The 21,607-nt window shown below is 44.6% G+C and overlaps 2 protein-coding genes across 2 annotated transcripts in view; one reads left to right on the forward strand and one right to left on the reverse strand.

Moving 5' to 3' along the window:
- Positions 1-713: 713 nt before the first annotated feature.
- STARD9 (StAR related lipid transfer domain containing 9) overlaps positions 714-21,607 on the forward strand; it is a 153,132-nt gene continuing 132,238 nt past the window's right edge. Inside the window, exons 1-3 of the mRNA XM_050799310.1 lie at positions 714-899; positions 8,529-8,598; positions 11,022-11,138. Coding sequence (XP_050655267.1) covers positions 853-899; positions 8,529-8,598; positions 11,022-11,138 — 234 coding nt within the window. The 5' untranslated portion in view covers positions 714-852. The remainder of the gene's footprint in view (positions 900-8,528; positions 8,599-11,021; positions 11,139-21,607) is intronic.
- Positions 6,050-6,632, reverse strand: LOC126959885 (eukaryotic translation initiation factor 4E-binding protein 2-like). The gene has a single exon (XM_050799596.1). The coding sequence runs from the start codon at positions 6,630-6,632 to the stop codon at positions 6,225-6,227; it is 408 nt and encodes a 135-aa protein (XP_050655553.1). The 3' UTR covers positions 6,050-6,224.

The raw sequence follows: 21,607 nt of genomic DNA on the forward strand, positions 1-21,607 counted from the left end.
AACTCCTGACCTCAGGTGATCTGGCCTCAGCCTCCCAAAGTGCTGGGATTACAGGTGTGAGCCACCGCACCCAGCCTGCCTCGAAAATTTAACCACAGAATTGACAGTTCAAGCCAACGCAGAAAATAAAAGTATTTAGCAAATTACTTTACAAACTTTCAGAACAAAACTTAATTGATTTACTTGACTTTACATAGCACGGACACCGAGTCAAAGAACAAAAACTATTTCAGGGTAAGCGGAGCCGGGAACAACAGACTTGGCACTGCGTCCTCGCGGCCCACTCGGCTCAGGATTGGCTGAAAGCTGGGCCGGCACTGATGGGCCCGGCGCGGCACGCGCAAGGGTGGGGGCGTCCCAGGAGGCCGTGGGTCGTAGCGAGGCAAGGCGAGCCCGGGCGTCCTCCCACCCACCGACTAGCCAAGGCTAGGCCGGCACCACGCGGCTCTGGATGCAGCGCGTGCTTGGGCGGGGGCGACCCGGGAGGCTTCGGGTGGAGCGAGGCGGAGCGAGCGCTGGCATCCTCCCGCCCACCAGGCTAAGGAATGGCCGAGTCTCGGAAGGAACCTGCCTGCTCCGGCTGCTGCGCGTGCTTGGGCGGGGGCGCGTCGGGAGACTTTAGGGAGGATTGGGGGGAGGCGGGGCCGGGAGTTCTCCCGCCCACCGGGCTCAGGATTGGCCGAAGCTAGGCAGGCACCGCCCCGCTCGGGCGGCAGCTCCCGTCCGCGCGGGGGCGTCCCCAGAGGCGCGTGGGGCGGGCGGGGCTGGGGCTGGGGCTGGGGCTGGGCTTAGGGCGGGGGCCTGGGATGCTGCCGCGGAGCTGACTTGCTGGACTTGGTTTGTGGCAGACGGATGGCGAACGTGCGGGTCGCCGTGCGGGTCCGGCCGCTCAGCAAGAGGTGAGTTTGGGCGGGAGGGGGCGCCTGAGGCTTCGCAGGAGCTGAGAAGAGCTGGAGGTCAGCGTCTCCCGCTCCAGAGATTCTGGCGCGCAGAAACCGGTGACAAAGTGACCCGGGGGGTCGGGGTCCGGAACCCACGGAGGCCTGTCGGGACGGGACCTCAGTCGAGCTTTCGCGTTGTGTCCTGGGGATAGCGGTTCTCGGACGGCCGCGGGAGGGCTGCCCTGGGTGAGCGTCGCTGGCGTCCTGCCAGCAGGAGTTTCGAGGGACGGCGGCTCGAGGCTCGCGGCATCGGGTTGGGCCTTTGAGAAAGGCTGGGAGAGGGATGAGCATTCTCCTCTCTCTTTTGGGGGGCTTGGGTGTACCCATGAGGACTGAGGCTGAATGTTGTGTATTCCTGGGTGTGCATGGGTTTCTCTGCGAAGATGTGGAGAAAGCAGAATGTGAAGGCGTGAGGGGGAAATTGAGGCCCACACAGCTCACGGTTTCTTTCTGTGCTCGACAGCTGACTTAATCCAGGACGGAACTGTTAAGTAGGGGAAGTTGTTCCAACCCCTTCCTTCTGTCAGAGCCCTCAGTGCCCGTTTCCTCGTGGCTTATTTTGGTCGCGCACCTCTCATCTCAGCCCTTGAGACATCCAGTGTACAGCCACGAACTTTTTTCTCTTTGTCACCAGATGAAGTGTTTTTTAAAGATCAAGTAGAGTTTGTTGACAGGTGGAGAGAGTGTAAAGAGCCATCTATGTAGTAAGACCGCCAAGAGCAAAGGACTTAGACTGTGAGGGACTAACTAGAGGTTAAGTTTTGATGGGGAAGGGGTGGTTGGTGTGGAGAGCAGTGAGTGATGGGAGGTAAATCTGGCAGAGTGTCCTTTGGGGGACCAGAAGGCACATGTTGGAATTATTTGGCAAGTTTAAAAATCTCTACGACGTAAGATAGTTTGATAGTTGGGCAGAAGGATTAAGATAGGCATTGTCTCCCATAATACAATTTGGTACTAGTGAGGATTATGTTCGTCCTCATATGGAAATGATTGTCTTTGAAAAGTCTTGTAATTGACAGACTAACGAGAAGAGCAATGAAATGGAAAGAAAGAAAAAGAGAATAGGAAGAGGGCAAAAGAGGTACACTGAAGAAAGAGGGAAAGCCTGAACTGCTGCGTTTTGATTGGTAAATGGCGTGGGACACCTGGCTTCTTCATAAGTGGATGTGGTAGCTCAGGGCTGGGGGATTTTTCATATGTGCAGATGCTACTCTGGAGGTAGCCTCTGGTATATTCTGTATTTGTAAAACTGTTCTTTTAGGGTTTTCAAGATAACAATATTGACCACTCCTAACAGTAACTTCTCAGTTCCTTGGACACTAGGAATTTATTTTTTAATTTTTATTTATTTTATTTTATTTTATTTTTTTGAGACAGAGTCTGGCTCTGTTGCCCAGGCTAGAGTACAGTGGACGATCTCAACTCACTGCAAGCTCCGCCTCCCGTATTCACGCCATTCTCCTGCCTCAGCCTCCTGAATAGCGGGGACTATAGGCGCCTGCCCCCACGCCCTGCTAATTTTTTGTATTTTTAGTAGAGATGGGGTTTCACCATGTTAGGCAGGATGGTCTCAATCTCCTGACCTCGTGATCCACCCACCTGAGGCCTCCCAAAGTGCTGAGATTACAGGTGTGAGCCACCGTGCCCAGCTGAACACTAGGAATTTATAATAGCATGAATTAGATTAAGAAAATGATGCTGAAATTGGTTTACTTGCAGCCGCAGTAGAGAATAACATATCAAACAAAACTGAAGTGAAAAAGAAAAGCACAATTTATTTACTTTAGCTCAAGTTAAGAGCCTTGAGCAGCAAGTGGTAGGATGTCAAGACTGTAGATACCCAGGTGTGAACAGATTGTAGCAGGCTGAAGATTCAGGAGCAGATACAGATAAACCCAGTGTGGCCCTAGCCAAGAGGTCCAGATCACTTCCCTCTTCTCACAGAATCCTGCAGAGATGGCAGCTATTCTTCAGAGTGTGTTATACGGTCTTCATTGAGGCTTATCTGAATGTGGGGAATCTCGTGATTATATGGTTTGTTCCAACCTTCAAATAAGTCATTGGCACACACTCAGTTGACAAAGTCATTGGATCTGATGTGCTTGGGAAGAAATCTTACAGACAATCTGGCCCAAGCTTCTATTTTTTATTTTTCCAGATGACAGAATGGTTTGGCTTAAGTTCTAAAAGTAGTTAGAGCCAAGATTTGATTCATTAGACCTACTGCTCTTTCTGAGATTACAGAAAAGTTGCACTTGTGTCTCAAGTGCGCATTTATTCAGTAGGACTAGAGTTGACCCTCAATTTTTTCTTTTCTTTCTTTTTTTTTTTTTTTTTTTGGTGATGGAGTCTCACTCTGTCACCCAGGCTGGAGTGCAGTGGCACGATCTCAGCTCACTGGAACCTCCGCCTCCTGGGTTCAAGCGATTCTCCTGTCCCAGTCTCCTGAGTAACTGGGATTACAGGCGTCTGCCACCATGCCTAGCTAATTTTTGTATTTTTAGTAGAGAGAGGGTTTCACCATGTTGGCCAGGCTGGTCTCGAACTCCTGACCTCAGGTGATATGCCCGCCATGGCCTCCCAAAGTGCTAAGATTACAGGCATGAGCCACCACACCCAGCCTGACCCTCAATAAAATGATACTGCTGTATAGGAAATGGTTTTGATGTCCTCCTCTCTACCTCACAGTTTCCCATAATCAGAAATTCCATACCTCATTATGAAATTGCTGCCCCTTGTCTACCCTCAGTTAACCGTTGTGAGAACATATCTGATCTGCCAATACTGTAGGCTCTAGAAGACTATTTGCCCTTCAAAACTTACTCTTAACCCACTGTATAGCTTTTTTTAAAAAAAGTTTTTCGAAGAATATGTAAAATGAGATTTGGAGTTTAATTAAAATCAGAACAGGGATACATTAAACAAAAGATACTTTTCTGATTATCAATTTTTGAGACTCAAAGCATCCCCAAAACATTGGCAATCCAGCTTGTTCCTGAGAGACAGCCATCACAAAAGGTTTTCACTCTGAACTATTCACATTTTTGTAGCAGAAAACAGAACAAAGTTCTGCAGACATCCTCTCTTCTTTCTAAAATGTGTTCACAAACAGGGTCTTTTCATAGTTCAAAAGGAAAACAAACAGGTTTCTTTTGTGGCCAAACGGCCTGTGACTCTCACCCTGGGATCTGATTTCTAAGAAAGTTCAGGACACCAAATCCAACCAGAAATTCCCAGGACACCAGTGGCTACTTAACTATGAGGGGATGGATGCTTTAGTCTTTCTATGAGGGGAGTCATTCTCCTGGGATTGTTGTGCCTGTCAATAGTCCCAGGAGAGGTAGGTGGGAATGCAAAAGCTAAAGGGTCAGAGAAAAGAATGAGTCTTTCACGAACAACCCATAACAAGGCAGAATGGTCCACTTTTACAAACCACCCACTATGAACTCCAAACATGCACACCCAAAACTGGAGGGGAAAGGAAAGAGCTTCTGAGGGATGAGGAGAGACAAAAGATGGTGACATAGAACAGCAGACTTGCCTATGAACATTTCTCACCTTCCTAACACTGGAAGATGTTTAATTAGAAAGTTGCTGTTCAAAATGGTACTGAAAACATATTTAAAAATAGGTCTGTAGTCATCTTAAAAATAAAAGGTCACTTCTCAGATAAGAGGAGTGACAGATATTCTCAGATGCTAACACTTGAGGTATCTTTGATGTAAATTTGAAAAATGGCCAGGTAGAGAAAAAGGAAGGAAAGGAAGGAGAGAGGGAGGTAGGGAGGGAAATTCAGAGTATGATAGGAAAGGCAAGAAAACTGGGAGGAACACATTTTTTAAGTCCATGCTTATCTATCTCAGCAGCCAAACAAAGCAGATCCACAAAGGGAAAAAAATGCAGTTATTTTCTAAGAACATTCTGAAAATCGACTTCGAACTCAAAACATAAGGACCTGCAATCTGAGAACAGCTATCACAATGCTAACTGGACTTAAAAATGACTACTGAGACTGGGTACTCAAATGGGTCAATGCTCTTCAGAGGTCATTCTTAGGCATTATCTGACACGATACTATGATCAGGCCTTACCCACCAAGTGGAGGCCAAAGTGCCTCTATTACTTGCTATGGACCTGCTCTAGGAGCCGACAAAATCACTTGGCTTTCTTGAAGTACAAGAGGACTCTGCCAGCAACAAGATGCAGGCAGGGAGGAATGGCAGAAGAAGAGCAAGACTGGTTACCAAGGGCTCTCTTCTGATGTACGGAGTTAAAAATGACTGCACAAATGTGCTAAGTAAAAGAATGGGAAGATGAACTGTAATACCAAAGACAGAAGACATTCCTCCCAGAGGAAAGAAGGGAAGTGGACCTCAAAACAGTGTCCCAGGGTAATGCTACCAGAGTTGTACGAACTGTGCTCTGTCCCAAGGGACAAATACCTGAAGGTAAAAAGGAAAAGCAGCTCTCTTCTTATCATTTCCCCCTGCTGGTTTTAAAGACCCAAGTCCAGAATCTTGCAGCACTGAACCATAGGTGGGATACAGGGAGGAGAGGCAGAGGGTAAGGAACATGAATGGTGTTAGGCCCACCAAGCCTCTGTATCCTTTCCCCAGACTTCCCCATTTCTTCCCAAGCACAACAACACGCCAGGCAGTTGTAGGTTGATATTGGGTTTGGGACAAAATTGCGGGGTATGAGGGTGACTCAATAAAGGAGAGCCTAGGAGGCCGGGCACGGTGGCTCACGCCTGTAATCCCAGCACTTTGGGAGGCCAAGGCAGGCAGATCACAAGGTCAGGAGTTCGAGACCAGCCTGGCCAATATGGTGAAACCCCGTCTCTACTAGAAATACAAAAAGTTAGCCCGGTGTGATGGCACACACCTGTAGTCCCAGCTACTCGGAAGGCTGAGGCAGGAGAATCGCTTGAACCTGGGGAGGCGGAGGTTGCAGTGAGCCGAGATCATGCCACTGCACTCCAGCCTGGGAGACAGGGCAAGACTTCGTCTAAAAAAAAAAAAAAAAAAAAAGAAAACTAGGAAAGCCAGAGTTTAACTGTTTTCCTCTAAGGGATGCTTAGCTCTACAGAAAATACACCAAGGGCCTTCAATCTAACTTGTTTAACTGGGAAGGGGAACAGGAGACAGGGAGAAGAAATGGTCAGATGAAGCTTATCTTCCTATCATCATTTGGCACCCAGAGGAGGAGTGGGAGGTGGAGAATGTAATGGGGACTGCTGGTATTGCCTCTTCGGTCTTTTCACTGTTGATCCTATTGGCCAAATCAGGTGCATTCAGGTGTCCCTGTTGCTGCTTTTCTTCTAATCCTTGCAGGAGAGTCAGATGTCCATCTCCAACTGGCACCACCCCCAACTGCATGTTTCTTGTCAGGGTTGTTCAAATTACTGACTTCTACTTTGGAGTCTTCACTTAAGGTGCCAGGGCTAGTGACTCCTGGGATATTGGGCAGATGGCAGGGTGGGGTCCTAGCCGTAGGAGAACTGCGAAGATCCAACAGAAACTTTCTATCATAAATGATTCGAGTTCCTCCTGGTGTGGTGGAGAAGAGCGTCCCCTCGGGCGTCGTGCAGTGGTCATGAGGTAGCTGCGCGGCGTAGCTGATGACCACGGTGTGGGTGGGGAAGGCGCGGCTCTGGCTGGGCGGATGGCCGCTGCCGGCGGAGGAGGACATGGCTGTGGGCGCGGGCTCTGGGCTTTGTGTGGCGGGTAGGCGGCGGCGCCGGGCCGGTCTGCTCCGGCCCCTCGGGCGGGCGGAAAAGCGTGCTCTGCGCGCTCCTCGCTCGCTTCCTCTGGTTCCCTCGTCCCGCTACACCCCTGCCTCTCGATCTTCCAGCCTCAGCAGCGGCGGCGAAGACGATGACAGGAAGCCTATATAACTTTTTTTGTTTTTGTTTAAGTCTGTAAATAGGGATAACTACTTCAATGATTTTTATGAACATTTGATAAAACAATACAACAATTTTTATTGCTCAGACCCCTGTGCTTGGCTGTCTGGTTTTTAAAAGTTTTACAAGGGGTCAGGCACTGTTTCTTACGCCTGTAATCCCAGCACTTTGGGAGACTGAGGCAGGAGAATCGCCTGAACCCAGGAGTTCAATACCAATCTCTGTCAACAAAAAATAAAAAAATAAAAATTAGCTGGGCATGGTGGCATGTGCTTGTAATCCTGGCTACTTGGGAAGTTGAGGTGGAAGAAATGCTTACGCCCAGGAGATTGAGGCTGCAGTGAGCTATGATTGCACCACTGCACTCCAGCCTGGGCAACAGAGTGAGATCCTGTCTCTAAATAAATCAGTAAATAAAATTAAATCTAAAAACCCCTGTCTCACTGTGCTTCTCCTACCCCTAGTTCTCTAGGTCACAGCCTGGGAAGCCTGAGGAAGGATAAAAAATAAGACTGAAGGTATTGTCTCAACTTTCAGGTTCTAGGCTAGGAGTAATTTAATTGATAACTTTCATTATCAATTAAATATAATTGATATTGGATCAATTATATTTGGTAAGGAGGATTATATATAATATTATATATTAGTAAGGAGGATGTACTAATTAATTCTCATCTGTTAACATTTTGGTCATGAGTACTTTAGCTGTGACTTTTTATATTATGAAAAAAGATAGGCATCAGATGTGTGTGTGGGTCATCTGGATTAAGCCCATTAAAGTGAGTGTAGAGATTGTTTAGTTGTTAGCAGTATTACCAGATAACTGCAACATAGGAAGATTCTTGAGGATCTTGGCCCTCCTTCTAATTTAAGAAGATATAAGGAAAGAATTTGAGAAATATATTCTCAGGGTCTCAGCAGAGAGGATTCCAATACTTTTTTTTTTTTTTTTTGTCAATATCCATGCTCAAAATGCTACGGAAAATGAGAGATGATGCTGTGTTATATGCTGGGCCAAGGATGCTCTCTGGAGTTTCTTTTGAGAGATGAGATCTTGCTCTGTCACTCAGGCTGGGGTGCAGTATCGTGATCATAGCTTGCTGCACCCTTGAACTCCTGGGCTCAAGCAATCCTCCTGCCTCTCAGTCTTGCAAGTAGTTGGGATTATATGTGCAAGCCACTGCTCCCTGCACTCTCTAGGGTTTCTAAGCCTGACTTTAAGGTATAATTCAGAGCCTAGGCTTCGTGGTCAGACAAATATGAGTTTAAATCCTAGCTCTGCCACTGATAGCTGTGTGACCTTGGACAAGTTACATAATTTCTCTCAGCTTTAGTCCTCTGCCTGTAAAAATGATATGTTAGCAAACTATGTCAGGAGGGTATGTAGGAGGATAGCATAGGATGAAGAACAATATGTAGTGCACCTAATACAGTGCCTCACACCTAGAAGGTACTAAATGTGAATGTGAGCTGTTCCAGAGCCAAATTGTAAAGATCCAGGGAAGCCTGCCAGCTAGGGGATTGCTTGACGTGACACTTACAGCCATTTATGGAGACAGACACTTCTCTTAAGGGTACAGCAGTAGGGAAATATTTTGTCCCACTAGCACTGGTTTCAGCTTCTTTTTTCTTGATTTAAAAAGAAAAGCAACATTTCTTCTGAGTTTGGGTCTTGTTTCTAGGGAGACCAAAGAAGGGGGAAGAATTATTGTGGAAGTTGATGGCAAAGTGGCGAAAATCAGGAATTTAAAGGTAAGCCTGAAATTGTTTTTCATTTTCTTTCCACTGAGGAGCTAATATTGCTACAGGGGCTTCCAGGCTGAAGGTGTATATGTGAATGTGTTGAGAGTTGGGGAGGGAAGGGTATATAAGGGGAATAGTGGGAAGAGCTTGTGCCAATCATAAAGCAAATTAAGAAATCAAGAAGGTGGCCGGGCGCAGTGGCTCACGCCTGTAATCCCAGAACTTTGGGAGGCTGAGGCGGGCGGATCACGAGGTCAGGAGATCGAGACCATCCTGGCTAACATGGAGAAACCCCGTCTCTACTAAAAATACAAAAAATTAGCCAGGCGTGGTGGTGCACGCCTGTAGTCCCAGCTACTCGGGAGGCTGAGACAGGAGAATGGCATGAACCCGGGAGGCGGAGCTTGCAGTGAGCTGAGATCACGCCACTGAACTCCAGCCTGGGTGACAGAGCGAGACTGTGTCTCAAAATAAATTAAATAAATAAATAAAATCAAGACGGAAGTGCAGGGCATTTGGCTGCTGCAGCCTAAGTTTTATCAAATAGGGTGCAACTGTTTGGGAAATTAGTTGGTAGATGTTTTGAAAGTAAACTTGGGATGTTTTGGGGGCAATAGTTAAATCATGCTGTAGGCAATCCATATGCTATTTAACTCACCTGACCAGTTAAACTTTGTGCTAATCTTTTCAGTTGATACCACTTTATCTAGAGACATTATTAGGGATTTTAGTATGCACCTGGTAATGCAGGGTTTATTTTAGCTATACTGAGATCCAAGCAACATCTTTCAGATCCCAGAAGGGAGTCAGTCACTAACCTGGGTTTTGTTACAAATTCTGTTTCACAGATCTCAGTGAACTTTGAGTCATGACTGGACAGACACTTGGAACTTCCTTCCATACCCCTCAGTCTCCCTTCGGCCTAATTTTCTCCACCCTGTTCCTCCATTTACTAGGCAAACAGAAGATGGAGAGGTTTCTTTCTTTCTGGGCCTTGAGGAGTGGAGAGAGACTGGGGAAGCTGACCATGTGACTGTTGCTATAGTCAGCTTGCAGGTGGCACTCAGCATTCCTGAGAGCTGAGGAAACTGGCAAAAGTGAGAGTTATTTGGACCCCAGTCTTCACAGTCATGCCTGCTCTCTTGTTACTCCTGTGATGTGATCTGTTTCCTCTTGTCAGTAGTTCTCTGCTAAAAAACAATGGGGACCTACCAGACTTTCAACAGGGCTCCCCAGGGACAAAGGACCTTTTATTCTTTGCTGTCTCTTATTTATATCTCTGTTGCCTAATCACTTCAGCTGCTTTGTTCTAAGATCTCATGTTTTTGTTTCTAAGAATCAGTCAAACTTGAATCTGCCTTCTGCACACCTCCCTGGCTGCTTACTTCCCTGAGGTCAGTTATCCATATAGAATCTCTTAATCATTCTGGCGGCCTCATTCTTCTGTCATTTGTGATGGCTGGTGTCAGGGTTGTCGTTCCCCATCCAGAGTGTATAAAATAAGGCATTTTGGTGAAGAACGCCATTCTCTCCAGTACCCGGAGGTCAGTGCAAGGCCAAACTCTGGCTCTACTCTCATCTACCTTGAGCAGCTAGATTGCTTCTGGCTCTTCTGTCCAATGTGGTGTCTAATTGGAGGTTGAATATTCCAGGAATCTCAGTGAAAGCCCCAGGTTGATGGAGCCCGTCAGGCACCATGGCCACACTACTCACACACTCCAGGATCCTCTGCAGAAATACTTAGAAAAGAATATAGGTTGAGCATCTTAATTTGAAAATTTGAAATCTGAAATCCTTCAAAATCTGAAGCTTTTTGAATGCTGACATGACGCCACGAGTGGAAAGTGTCACAGCTGGTTTCATGTGATGGGTTGCAGCCAAAACTGTTTTATGCACAAAATTATTTTATGCACAAAACTGTTTTATGCACAAAAATGTATAAATTTATCTTCAAGCTATGTTTATAAAGTGTATATGAAACATAAAAGGATTTCATGTTTAGACTTGGATTCATCCCCCAGATAATCTCATTATGTATATATAAATATTCAGAAATCCAAAAAACTCTGAAATCCAAAAAAATCCAAAACGCTTCTGGTCCCGAGCATTTCAAAGAAGGGACATTCAACCTGTAGTGATAAGAAGATGCCCAGAGCGGGAGAGGCTTTCTCTCTCAAGCTTTACCATGTCTCATATAGTTGGTTCTTATGTAGGCAGATATATGATAGGATGACAGACAAATTTAGTTCTCTGTGTTTTATTTGTATCTAATAAGATGGAGACAAAGTTTACCTTTTCTTTTTCAGGAAGATAATATAAACAGTCTCATGACCAGTCCAAGTCTCTCTAGCTATGGTAGAGGGTGATCAAGTGCCACTGGCCAAATTCTAATATTATGATAGAAAGACACTGGATCCTATGTTTGATTTTAGGTGGACAGTCGACCAGATGGCTTTGGGGACTCCCGGGAGAAGGTTATGGCGTTTGGCTTTGATTACTGCTACTGGTCAGTCAACCCAGAGGATCCCCAGTATGCATCTCAAGATGTGGTAATATCATTTATCATTTTTCTTTCACTCTCTTCAGTTCTTTTTTTGTGTATAATGTTTAAGATGTTTATTATAAAGATACTTCTCAAGGTTATTATAGCACAATTGTACAGATTGGAAGTACTCTAATTGGTACTTTAAGAAAATGTCAAAATAACCAACAAATTTTCAAAAGGAAGAAACTTCAATACATCAAGAAACCAGTGGCCTTTTCAAGGAATCATTTTCATGGTAACATTAACAAAAGAAGCTTATTTCAAATGTAATCTTATTGTGTATTCCTCATTTCTACATAACTGGATATTCATTGGGAAATTTACATGAAATCTGAGTCCTGGCTATTTCTTATGATACTTTGGTCTGAAACTAATGATGTTTTGGTCTGAGAAATGGTAGTGAGAGTTATCACTTCCAGAAAGAACAAAGAAGGTGGGAAAAGACTGCTTGCCAGGACATCTAAGTTGGTTAGTGTCCATTTAAGTTTGAGCCTCCTCATGATTCAGGGGGCTATAAGTTAGTTCAGGTAGTGTCCTGCTCCTATGATAGGTGAACGGCCGTGTATTATGTGCAGCACAAGGGAATTATAGAGGCTAGTATCTTCTTTGAACCTTAAGCTTGTACTTGTCCTCCTAGGCAGAGTGGGAAAGGGCTAGACAGCTAGTAAGCCAGCCTGCAAGGTAGGTAGGAGGCAGGTGAGTCTATCGATCTGCTGTTTGAGCAGCCAGAGCTTTGCCAGCTGAGCCTGTTGGTCACCTGTCATGTGTCCTGTGGTTCTGCTTAGCTCTCTTTCAAGTTTCCAGGGCAGCAGCAGGTCTGGCCAGTGGGTCTACAGGACCTCTCTGTTTCTCTGAAGCGGCAGTGTTATTTGGGTTTGAGCACTGTTAAAAGCCACGTACCCAGTCCACATCACGGCCAGTAAGCCTTGCCACATTCGCTTCGGTGGCCACAGACGGTTTCCCTTGCCCCAGCAGCTATCAGGGTGCTTTGCAAAAGTCCAAACCTAAAATTGGGAAAGCCATTTACTTGGCCTTTCATGGTTCATTATCATCATATCACATATGAAAGAAAAGACTATGGGAATATATCCTTGGGAAATACTATTGGAAATATAAATATTTTGGGGGAACCTGGATTATCATTGCCTAGGATTCTATATAACTTTGAATAAAAAGCCAAAGTATGTTTTCTGACAAGTATTTCAGTCTCTTGTAAAACTTTTTTTTGGGGGCGGTGGGTGGGGGAGATGATCTTGCTCTGTTGCCCAGGCTGGAATGCAGCATAATCTCAGCTCACTTCAGCCTCTGCCTTCTGGGCTGAAAGAGATCTTCCCACCACAGCCTCCTCAGTAGCTGGGACTACAGGTGTGTGCCCCTATGCCCAGCTAATTTTTGTATTTTTTGTAGAGACAGGTTTTCATCATGTTGCCCAGGCTGGTCTTGAACTCCTTGGCTCAAGCAATTATCCCACCTCAGCCTCCCAAAGTGCTGGAATTATAGGCATGAGTCACTGCACCCAGCTATAAAGCTTTTAATAATTATGTCAAAGGAACAACATTATCAAGTCCGAGTGACTCAGAGGAAATAGGACTGATTTTTTGCTGTTGTAGACTTCTGAAGATGATTGAATATTTCTAAATCACTGATTTAGATATTTCTAAATTTAAGTATTTCTAAATTACCCCATTCTTCCCTTCTGAAAGGAACACACAGAAATACGACCCTAGACCACTGTGGGATTTGCTGTCACAGTGGGCCTCTTCTGTTATATAAGCATCTCACCTTTGTAGTCCTAATGTGTTTGCTGTTAATGCTCAGTAGAAAAGGGCAGTATGGACATTACCTGCCCTCCACTGAGTCTTCTCTGTCCTTTTGAATACGAGGACAGGGGCAGGTCTAGGCTTGTCTTGTGGCCCTTGATTTATTTATTTATTTTTATTTTTTTATAATTTTTTTAGGCGGGGGATGGAGTTTTGCTCTTGTTGCCCAGCCTGGGGTGCAATGGCACCATCTCAGCTCACTGCAACTTCTGCCTTCTGGGTTCAAGTGATTCTCCTGCCTCAGCCTCCCAAGTAGCTGGGATTACAGGCATGCGCCACCATGCCTGGCTAATTTTGTATTTTTAGTAGAGACGAGGTTTCTCCATGTTGGTCAGGCTGGTCTCGAACTCCTGACCTCAGGTGATCCACCCACCTCAGCTTCCCAAAGTGCTAGGATTACAGGCATGAGTCACCACGCCAGGCCAGCCGTTGATTTTATATCTCAGCACTCAAGTGTGTATGAGGCATCTGGTTACTAGTGTTTGTAACCATTCCCTTGAGCTCCTCCAAGAAGAACCAGCAAAGTAACTGACTTTCAGTAAGAAAGATGGGACTCCTATAACAGTCCACAGTTGTGGCTAGATTTGTGGCATAGACAGTGGCCTTTCCGTTAGCAGAGAGTATGAGCATTCTGATAGCTGTTTGAGACCTCCCTGGCCATGGCATATGTGTGGCTGTTCTGTATGTAAGAATAATTAACTATTTTGTATAACATTTGATAAATCAGTCATCTTGGAAGGGGTGTGTGAATGTGTTAAAATTTTATATGTTTGTGTGTGTGTGTATGTGTGTATTAGTATCAATAAGCTTGAGTATCAGTTTGGTTGTGAGGCCCATATTTTACATTTACGTGCCTTAACTGTATAAAAATCTAGTGAAAGCCCAAAAGGCCATAGAGGAGGGAGATTCATAAATGTGATTTTTCTTTTGCCTGATTTGAAATTTAGTGGAAAGATCAAATGAGATCCAGACAGGAAGCCTGTGCAGAGAGATAAAACCAGTGTCTCCTGAGGTTTCTTTTGGCTTGTTTATTAATTGTCTGAGTCCCTCATCAGTCCTAAGAGGAGTTAGGATAGGAAAGAGAAGGAAGGGAACCTCTGTCACAAGCTGGAGTGGAGCCAGAGGTCCCGGAATGGTGGCAGGACTCATATCTATATGATACAATCAGAGGGGCTCTTTGCTTTAACACAGAAATTGGAGCCCAGATTTAACCCTAATCACTATGGCTCTGAGGCCACCATGGGTAGGAAAGGTAGAATCCATACAATCTTAGGACTTGGGGTGGGAAAGAATTTGGATATAATCCAGTTTATCCTCTCCACAGCATTTTTTTTGGGAGGGGTGTGGGGAATAGAGTCTTAGTCATCCAGGCTGGAGTGCAGTGGCACAATCTTGGCTCACTGCAACCTCTGCCTCCTGGGTTCAAGTGATTCTTGTGCCTCAGCCTCCCGAGTAGCTGGGACTACAAGCGTGCACCACCACGCCCAACTGATTTTTGTATTTTTAGTAGAGATGAGGTTTCACCATATTGGCCAGGCTGGTCTCGAACTCCTGACTTCAAGTGGTCCACCTCAGCCTCCCAAAGTGCTGGGATTACAGGTGTGAGCCACCACATCCAGCTCTCCACAGCATTAGTGATCAGATTTTGAGGGGAGGGGTCAGTCTGTTGAAGTATAATTTAGGTATAGTAAAACATTTACCTTTTTTTTAAACAATTATTTATTATTATTATTATTTTTAATAGAGATAGGGTCTTGCTATATTGTCCAGGCTGGTCTTGAACTCCTGGACTCAAGCAATCCTCCCGCCTTGGCCTCCTAAAATGTTGCGATTATAGGCATGAGCCACCACGCTTGGCCAAATTCACCTTTTTAGTGTACAGTAACACTTTCATGTGTGTAACTGACACTATAATCAATATACAAAATAGTCTATCATCCCAGAAATTGCTTCATGCTCTTTTATAGTCTATTTCCTCAGCCCCTGGCAATTACTGATCTATTTTCTGTCCCTACAGTTTCATCAGTTCCAGAACGTCATATAAATGGAATCAAACAGTATGTAGTTGTTTGAATCTGGCTTCTTTCACTTTGCATGATGTATTTGAGATTCTTTTTTTTTTTTTTTTTTAAGATGGAGTTTCATTCTTGTTGCCTAGGCTGGAGTGCAGTGGTGTGATCACGGCTCACTGCAACCTCCGCCTTCTGGTTTCAAGTGAGTCTCCTGCCTCTGCCTCCTGAGTAGCTGGGATTACAGGCACCTGCCACCACGCCCAGCTAATTTTTGTATTTTTAGTGGAGACGGGGTTTTACCATGTTGGCCAGGCTGGTTTTGAACTCCTGACCTTGTGATCCACCTGCTTTGGCCTCCCAAAGTGCTGGGATTACAGGCATGAGCCATCGCACCTGGCCAAGATTCATCTTTACTTTGTGTGTGTCACATCTTCTAACCTTAATTCTTTTTTTTTTTTTTTTTTTGGAGACTGGGTCTCACTCTGTCACTCAGGCTGGAGTAGGGTGGCACAGTCACAGCTCACTGCAGCCTCAACCTCCCGAACTTAAGTGATCCTCCCACCTCAGCCTCCTGAGTAGCTGGGAGTACAGATGTGTGCCACCATGCCGGCTAAGTTTTGTAGTTTTTGTAGAGATGTGGTCTCACTGTGTTGCTCAGGCTGGTCTCGAACTCCTGGGCTCAAGCAATCTGCCTGTGTTGGCCTCCCAAAGTACTGGGTATTACAGGCATGAACCACCACACCTGACCTTCTTAATTCATATTTATTTAAATTATCTGCTCTCCCAAAAGGAATCTCATGGCTTTGGAAGCATGGATTCTGACTGTAAAGGATGAGAGACCAAGTGCTTGGAGTACAGTGTGTCTTTCATCCCTAGGTTTCTTCTTGTTACAAAGGAAGGACTGCTCAGTAATATGGCACTGATTTCAGATATCAAAATATCTGAGGGAAATATCTAAATTTCTCTTAGTGGATATGGAGGGAGTATCTAAATATCTGACTTTAGGGGGATTTAGAGCAACATCTTAAGAAGCCATTCAGAGACAGATGTTGATAAGAACGTCACCTGATCAATGTTGGTGCTTGTGTTAATCTACTTTGTGGTGTTATAAAGGAATACCTGAGGCTTAGTAATTTATAAAGAAAAGAGGTTTATTTGGCTCACAATTCTGCAGGCTGTAAGAAAGCATTGTGCCAGTATCTGCAGTTGCTGAGGGTTCAGAGAGCATCCAGTTGTAAGAGGGAGACAAAAAGCACACGCGCATGAGAGAGATGGAAGGGAGGCCACTCTCTTAAACAGCTCCAGTGTGAACTAATAGAGCGAGAACACACTCATTACTGTGGAGAGGGGACCAGGCCACTCATGAGGGATCTGTCCCCATGACCCAAACACTTCTCACCAGGCCCCACCTCCAGCATCGGGGGTCTCATTTTAACATGAGATTTGGAGGGGACAGATATACAAACTGTATCAGTGCTGCCTTGTCATAGCCTTTTAGTATGTTAGAGTTTGAAGATAACTTATTAGTCATCTAGGCCAGAGTTTGTTGATCTCAGCGCTATTGACATTTTGACCATATAATTCTTTGTTGTGGGGGTCTGTACTGTGCATTGTATAATGTTTAGCAGCATTCCCGGCCTCTACCCACTTAATACCAGTAGCAGTCCCCAGTTGTGCCAATAAAAAAAACATGTCCAGGCTGGACGCAGTGGCTCACGCCTGTAATCCTAGCAGTTTGGGAGGCCGAGGCAGGTGGATCACCTGAGGTCAGGAGTTCGAGACCAGCCTGACCAACGTGGTGAAACCCTGTCTCTATTAAAGATACAAAAAATAGCCAGGCATGATGGCTCATGCCTGTAATCCGAGGTACTCGGGCTGCTGAGGCAGGAGAATTGCTTTAACCCGGGAAGTGGTGGTTGCAGTGAGCCGAGATCGTACCACTGCATTCTAGCTAGGGCAACAGAGCGAGACTCCATCTTAAAAAAAAAAAAAGTCCAGACATTAGCCACTAATCTAGGCCAACCCTCATATGTTACAGATCTGGCCATGTAACTTATGGCATTATACAGGTGGTTAGTGCTCAAGCTGGAACAGACCCAGACTTCCTTATGGTGGTCTTTTCATAGCATTGTATCATTCTCTGTCTTTTTATATTACTTTACAGCCTCAAAAGAGGTTCGAAGTTAAAATTCCTTAGTGCTTTGGCACCTCTTGGTCCTTAGTGGTGATATGCCTGAGTAAATAGATCAGGTGTCACCAGTTGGGGACTACTAGAGGACAAGTCAGCTACTGCAAGTTCTACTGAGAGGCAGCTTTATTTTTTAAATGCCTATTGGTAGCCAGATACAATTGTAAATGTTTATCACTTCATTCACATTCTATTAGATCTATATTATTTACTCCATTTTATAGATAAGGAAACAGGCACAGAAACTTGATAAGACTTGCCAGTAAGTGGTGGAGCAAGAATTCAAATTCAAGACTGTTTAACTCTAAATTTTATGTCATTTCCACTAAACCTCACTGACTCTCAAAAAAAAAAAAAAATACCATTTAGCCTACCAGTGATCTGATCATCTCTTTGTGTGTGTGTGTGTATGTGTGTGTGTGTGTGTGTGTGTGTGTGTGTGTTTTGAGACAGAGTCTCACTCTGTTGCCCACGCTGGAGTGCAGTGGTACAATCTCGGCTCACTGCAAGCTCTGCCTCCTAGGTTCACACCATTCTCCTGCCTCAGCCTCCCGAGTAGCTGGGACTACAGGCGCCTACCACCACGCCCAGCTAATTTTTTTGTTGTTGTATTTTTAGTAGAGACAGGGTTTCACTGTGTTAGCCAGGATGGTCTCAATCTCCTGACCTCGTGATCTGCCCACCTCGGCCTCCCAAAGTGCTGGGATTACAGGCGTGAGCCACTGCGCCTGGCCTTCTTTATGTATATTTCATATAATTTCTTCAACACCCTAAAAGATAGAGGATTGTATCCCCCTTTTATAGTGGAGGAAATTTAGGCTTAGAGAAGTTATATGATCTGCCAAAGTTACACAGTAAGATGTGAGTTCTAGATTTGAACACAGGATCATCTGACTGCAAAGTTCGTATTCAACACTATGCTACAGTACAAAAAGAAAACGAAGGATATGGGAAAAGAAAGAGATGGAAAACTGGAGAAGAGGAAAGAGAGAAAAAAGACTATAGTGAATGGGATGTGGTTGAGGATTGTAGCACCTGTCTTGTCCATTACTCCTTGACCCTGGTATTACCAGCTTCCCGTTTTTTTTCTTTTTCTTTTTTTTTTTTTTTTTTTGAGACAGAGTCTCACTCTGTCACTCAAGCTGGAGTACAATGGTGTGATCTTGGCTCACTGTAACCTCCACCTCCCAGTTTCTAGTAATTCTCCTGCCTCAGCCTCCTGAGTAGCTGGGATAACAGGTGTGTGCCACAACACCCGGCTAATTTTTGTATTTTTAGTAGAGACGGGATTTCTCCATGTTTGCCAGGCTGGTCTCGAACTCCTGACCTCAAGTCATCCACCTACCTCAGCTTCACAAAGTGCTGGGATTACAAGCGTGAGCCACCGCACCCCAGCCAGCTTTCCATTCTTAAGGCAAGTCATTATTGGTCTAAATGCTCTTTTCAGTATTTGTTAATATTTGGACTTGCAGCAGCAGTTTTTCTTCAAAATTGGCCTGTATTTTTTCTGGCTTGAGTCTGTATTAAAGTCAATTTGCTTCTCTGAAGTTAAACCTGGACTTGAAGTCAGTTATTGGCAGCTTACTTTAGACAAGTTGCTTATCCTTTTTGCATTCTAGTTTTCTTCAACTCTAAAATAGAGATCATATATGCCTCAAAGAGTTACTGTGAGGAGGAAATGAAATAATTATCTAAAGTACTGGCACCTAGGCATCAAATGAGTTTATGAGTGCTGTGCCTTGGGTCCCTGCTGTGATTACCATTATCATACATAGTATGAGAGAAGCAAGGCTCATGATATTTTTCTGAGTTGAACTAGATTTGGAAACCTCTTTTCTGAATCTGGTTACGATCCCTTCGTGGACCATCCTGCTCCATTTGGAAAACTAACTTCCCTCCCTTCCTTCTGGTGAGGAACATCTGTTGAAGTGGGAGTCCTCTGCTCAAGCGTATTGTGTTTGGGTGACTGTGTGTTTGTAAAACTTTCCATGAGGAGTATTAGCTCAGCTTTACCCACCAGGGCCTGAAAGTGGCTGTTTAAAACAAATGCAGACTGAGTCAACAAAAATCATGTCTATGAACTAAAAGCTAACCACTCTTCAAGGAAAGCAATTGCTCCTATTCTTCTGGAAGTATTTATTTTAAAATGGTCTGTTATTTAGCTAAAATACTTGTAGCGTTTCCAGACCAAAAAATAAAAAAAAAGTCATGTGAGTGAGCAGGAGATTTTTGTCTGAATTCAAAACAACCGCTGTCTCCAAAACTGAAAGTATTTTAGTAGTAATATGGTTGTGCTGCTTGTTGTTTTAATATTTGTTTGATCTCCACAATATGCTGAACACCAAACAACACACAGAATACATCATTACCTACTGTCAAAGAGCCCTGAGAGAGTGAGCATTCTGCATGTGATGATTCAATAAAGGAATGTTGATCCTGAGATGGGAACGCAGAGGTGATAATGCTCCATAAATACTGAACATGAGGCGTTTTACAGTTTCTGGAACATGAGAACCAGCTGATCTTTGTTTGCATTAGGATAAAAGAAGATTTCAGTTAAATTGCAGAAAATTGTACATAATTAGGACACGAAGAGTAACTTGTACAGAATTTTTGAATCCTGATATATAGTAGCTAAATAGCTTGACTTTAGAATTCCAGAATGTTAATATTAGAAGAAATGTTAGAGACCATTCAAGATACTTGTTTTCAAATTGAACGTCTAGAGAGACAAAGTAACAGTTACAAGTCTTTTTTATTTGTTTTCTTTTTGGCCAGTCCAGAATTGTTCTTTTTTTTTTGTTGTTTGTTTTTTTGTTTGTTTGTTTTTTGAGACGGAGTCTCGCTCTGTCGCCCAGGCTGGAGTGCAGTGGCGCGATCTCGGCTCACTGCAAGCTCCGCCTCCTGGGTTTACGCCATTCTCCTGCCTCAGCCTCCTGAGTAGCTGGGACTACAGGCGCCCGCCACCGCGCCTGGCTAATTTCTTGTATTTTTAGTAGAGACGGGGTTTCACCGTGGTCTCGATCTCCTGACCTTGTGATCCGCCCGCCTCGGCCTCCCAAAGTGCTGGGATTACAGGCGTGAGCCACCGCGCCCGGCCCAGAATTGTTCTTGATGTGGCTGGGAAATCCTGTTGTTTATTCTAATGGTAGGGGCCATGGACTGCAACACAGTGGTCCTAGCATAACAGGTAATGTGCCACTAGCAGAATCTCAAGGAAAGATATTGTTCTTTAGATCTAACCTGTCCCTGATTCTGTAGTCACCTGGGATGAGAAAATTGCACTATTGCCATTCTAGTAGTATGGGGAAGTATTCCATACCTGTTGTTATGAGTTCTCTAATATGACCAGACGTGATTAGATACTGTTGCCATAAAAGCAGCATTTCTGTTTGGGAAACTCCAACCCGTTACAAAATGATAACAAGTGATCTGTTATCTGCTGCCTCAGAAAGTAAGCGGGATGAGCTGGAGAGATGAAGTGTGACCCTCACTTATTTTATGCCTCACATTTCTTGTATCTGCTGAACTTGGAGTGGGAATGAAGGCTTTGAGGAAAGGGGAAAGAAGGTGGAAGAATGACTGAAACTGAGGAGGGACCTTTGAGGAGCTAGAGGAGAGGGAAACACGAAGAACAAACAGATGAGGAGAAATTTGAGAGCTCACAGTGTGGTAGGTACTGTTAGGATTGTATCACTTTTTTACAGCAGGTATCTCCATTTTAGGGATAGGAACAGGCTCAGATTTGTTGCATTCTTGCTTAAGGTCATGCAATCAAGTGATGGAACCAGCAATCAGACCTTGACTGTGTGACTCCATGGTCCAAGCTCTCGCACACTATACCACATACAAGTCTATTCCTGTATTTCCAGTGCTGTACATCTTCCATTATCAATCAGTGGCTATTAGATTAGTTATTCGATTAATGGTTCAGTGGATGACCAACAAGATAGGACTCTGCCTTCTTGAATGTTGCCTGTTTTGGGAAGGCCGCATAGTTTGCCTAAGTTAAAGAACCACAGATGCCTATCAGTTTCCTTGTGCATCCCCTTTTTCTGATGCATGTATGTGCTAGGGGAGCTGGGGAGCATGTGGATTAGAAGCAGCATTTTCTCATGAATATTTGTAGAGCTTTGTACATTCCATCACTAGTGCTGGTTTTTTTCCAACCAAGATGGAGACAGAAGTCAAAGGGAGAGAAGTTTATAGGAAAAAGGCTTTTTGTGCAGTAATCGGATGGGGCTCTGCAGAGCTGAGTGGGGGAAGGGAGGGGTTACCATGAGTGTTTCAGTATGTCCCTCTGCCAGCAGCACAGCTGTTTGGTTCCATAAGCATGTCCATGAGCTGGATTTTAAAGGAAGTCATTCTTCTGGCTTAATCTAACTTTTTTTCCCCTCTTTAGAAACTTGATTGTGAATCTTTAAAGAGTAATTTTCAGACTCGTAGAAATATC

This window comes from Macaca thibetana, chromosome 7 (genome assembly GCF_024542745.1).
Source record: "Macaca thibetana thibetana isolate TM-01 chromosome 7, ASM2454274v1, whole genome shotgun sequence".
Classification (NCBI taxonomy): Eukaryota; Metazoa; Chordata; class Mammalia; order Primates; family Cercopithecidae; genus Macaca; species Macaca thibetana.

Coding starts and splice junctions, on each gene's coding strand:
- LOC126959885 (XM_050799596.1), bottom strand. CDS start 6,632: ATGTCCTCCTCCGCCGGCAGCGGCCATCCGCCCAGCCAGAGCCGCGCC.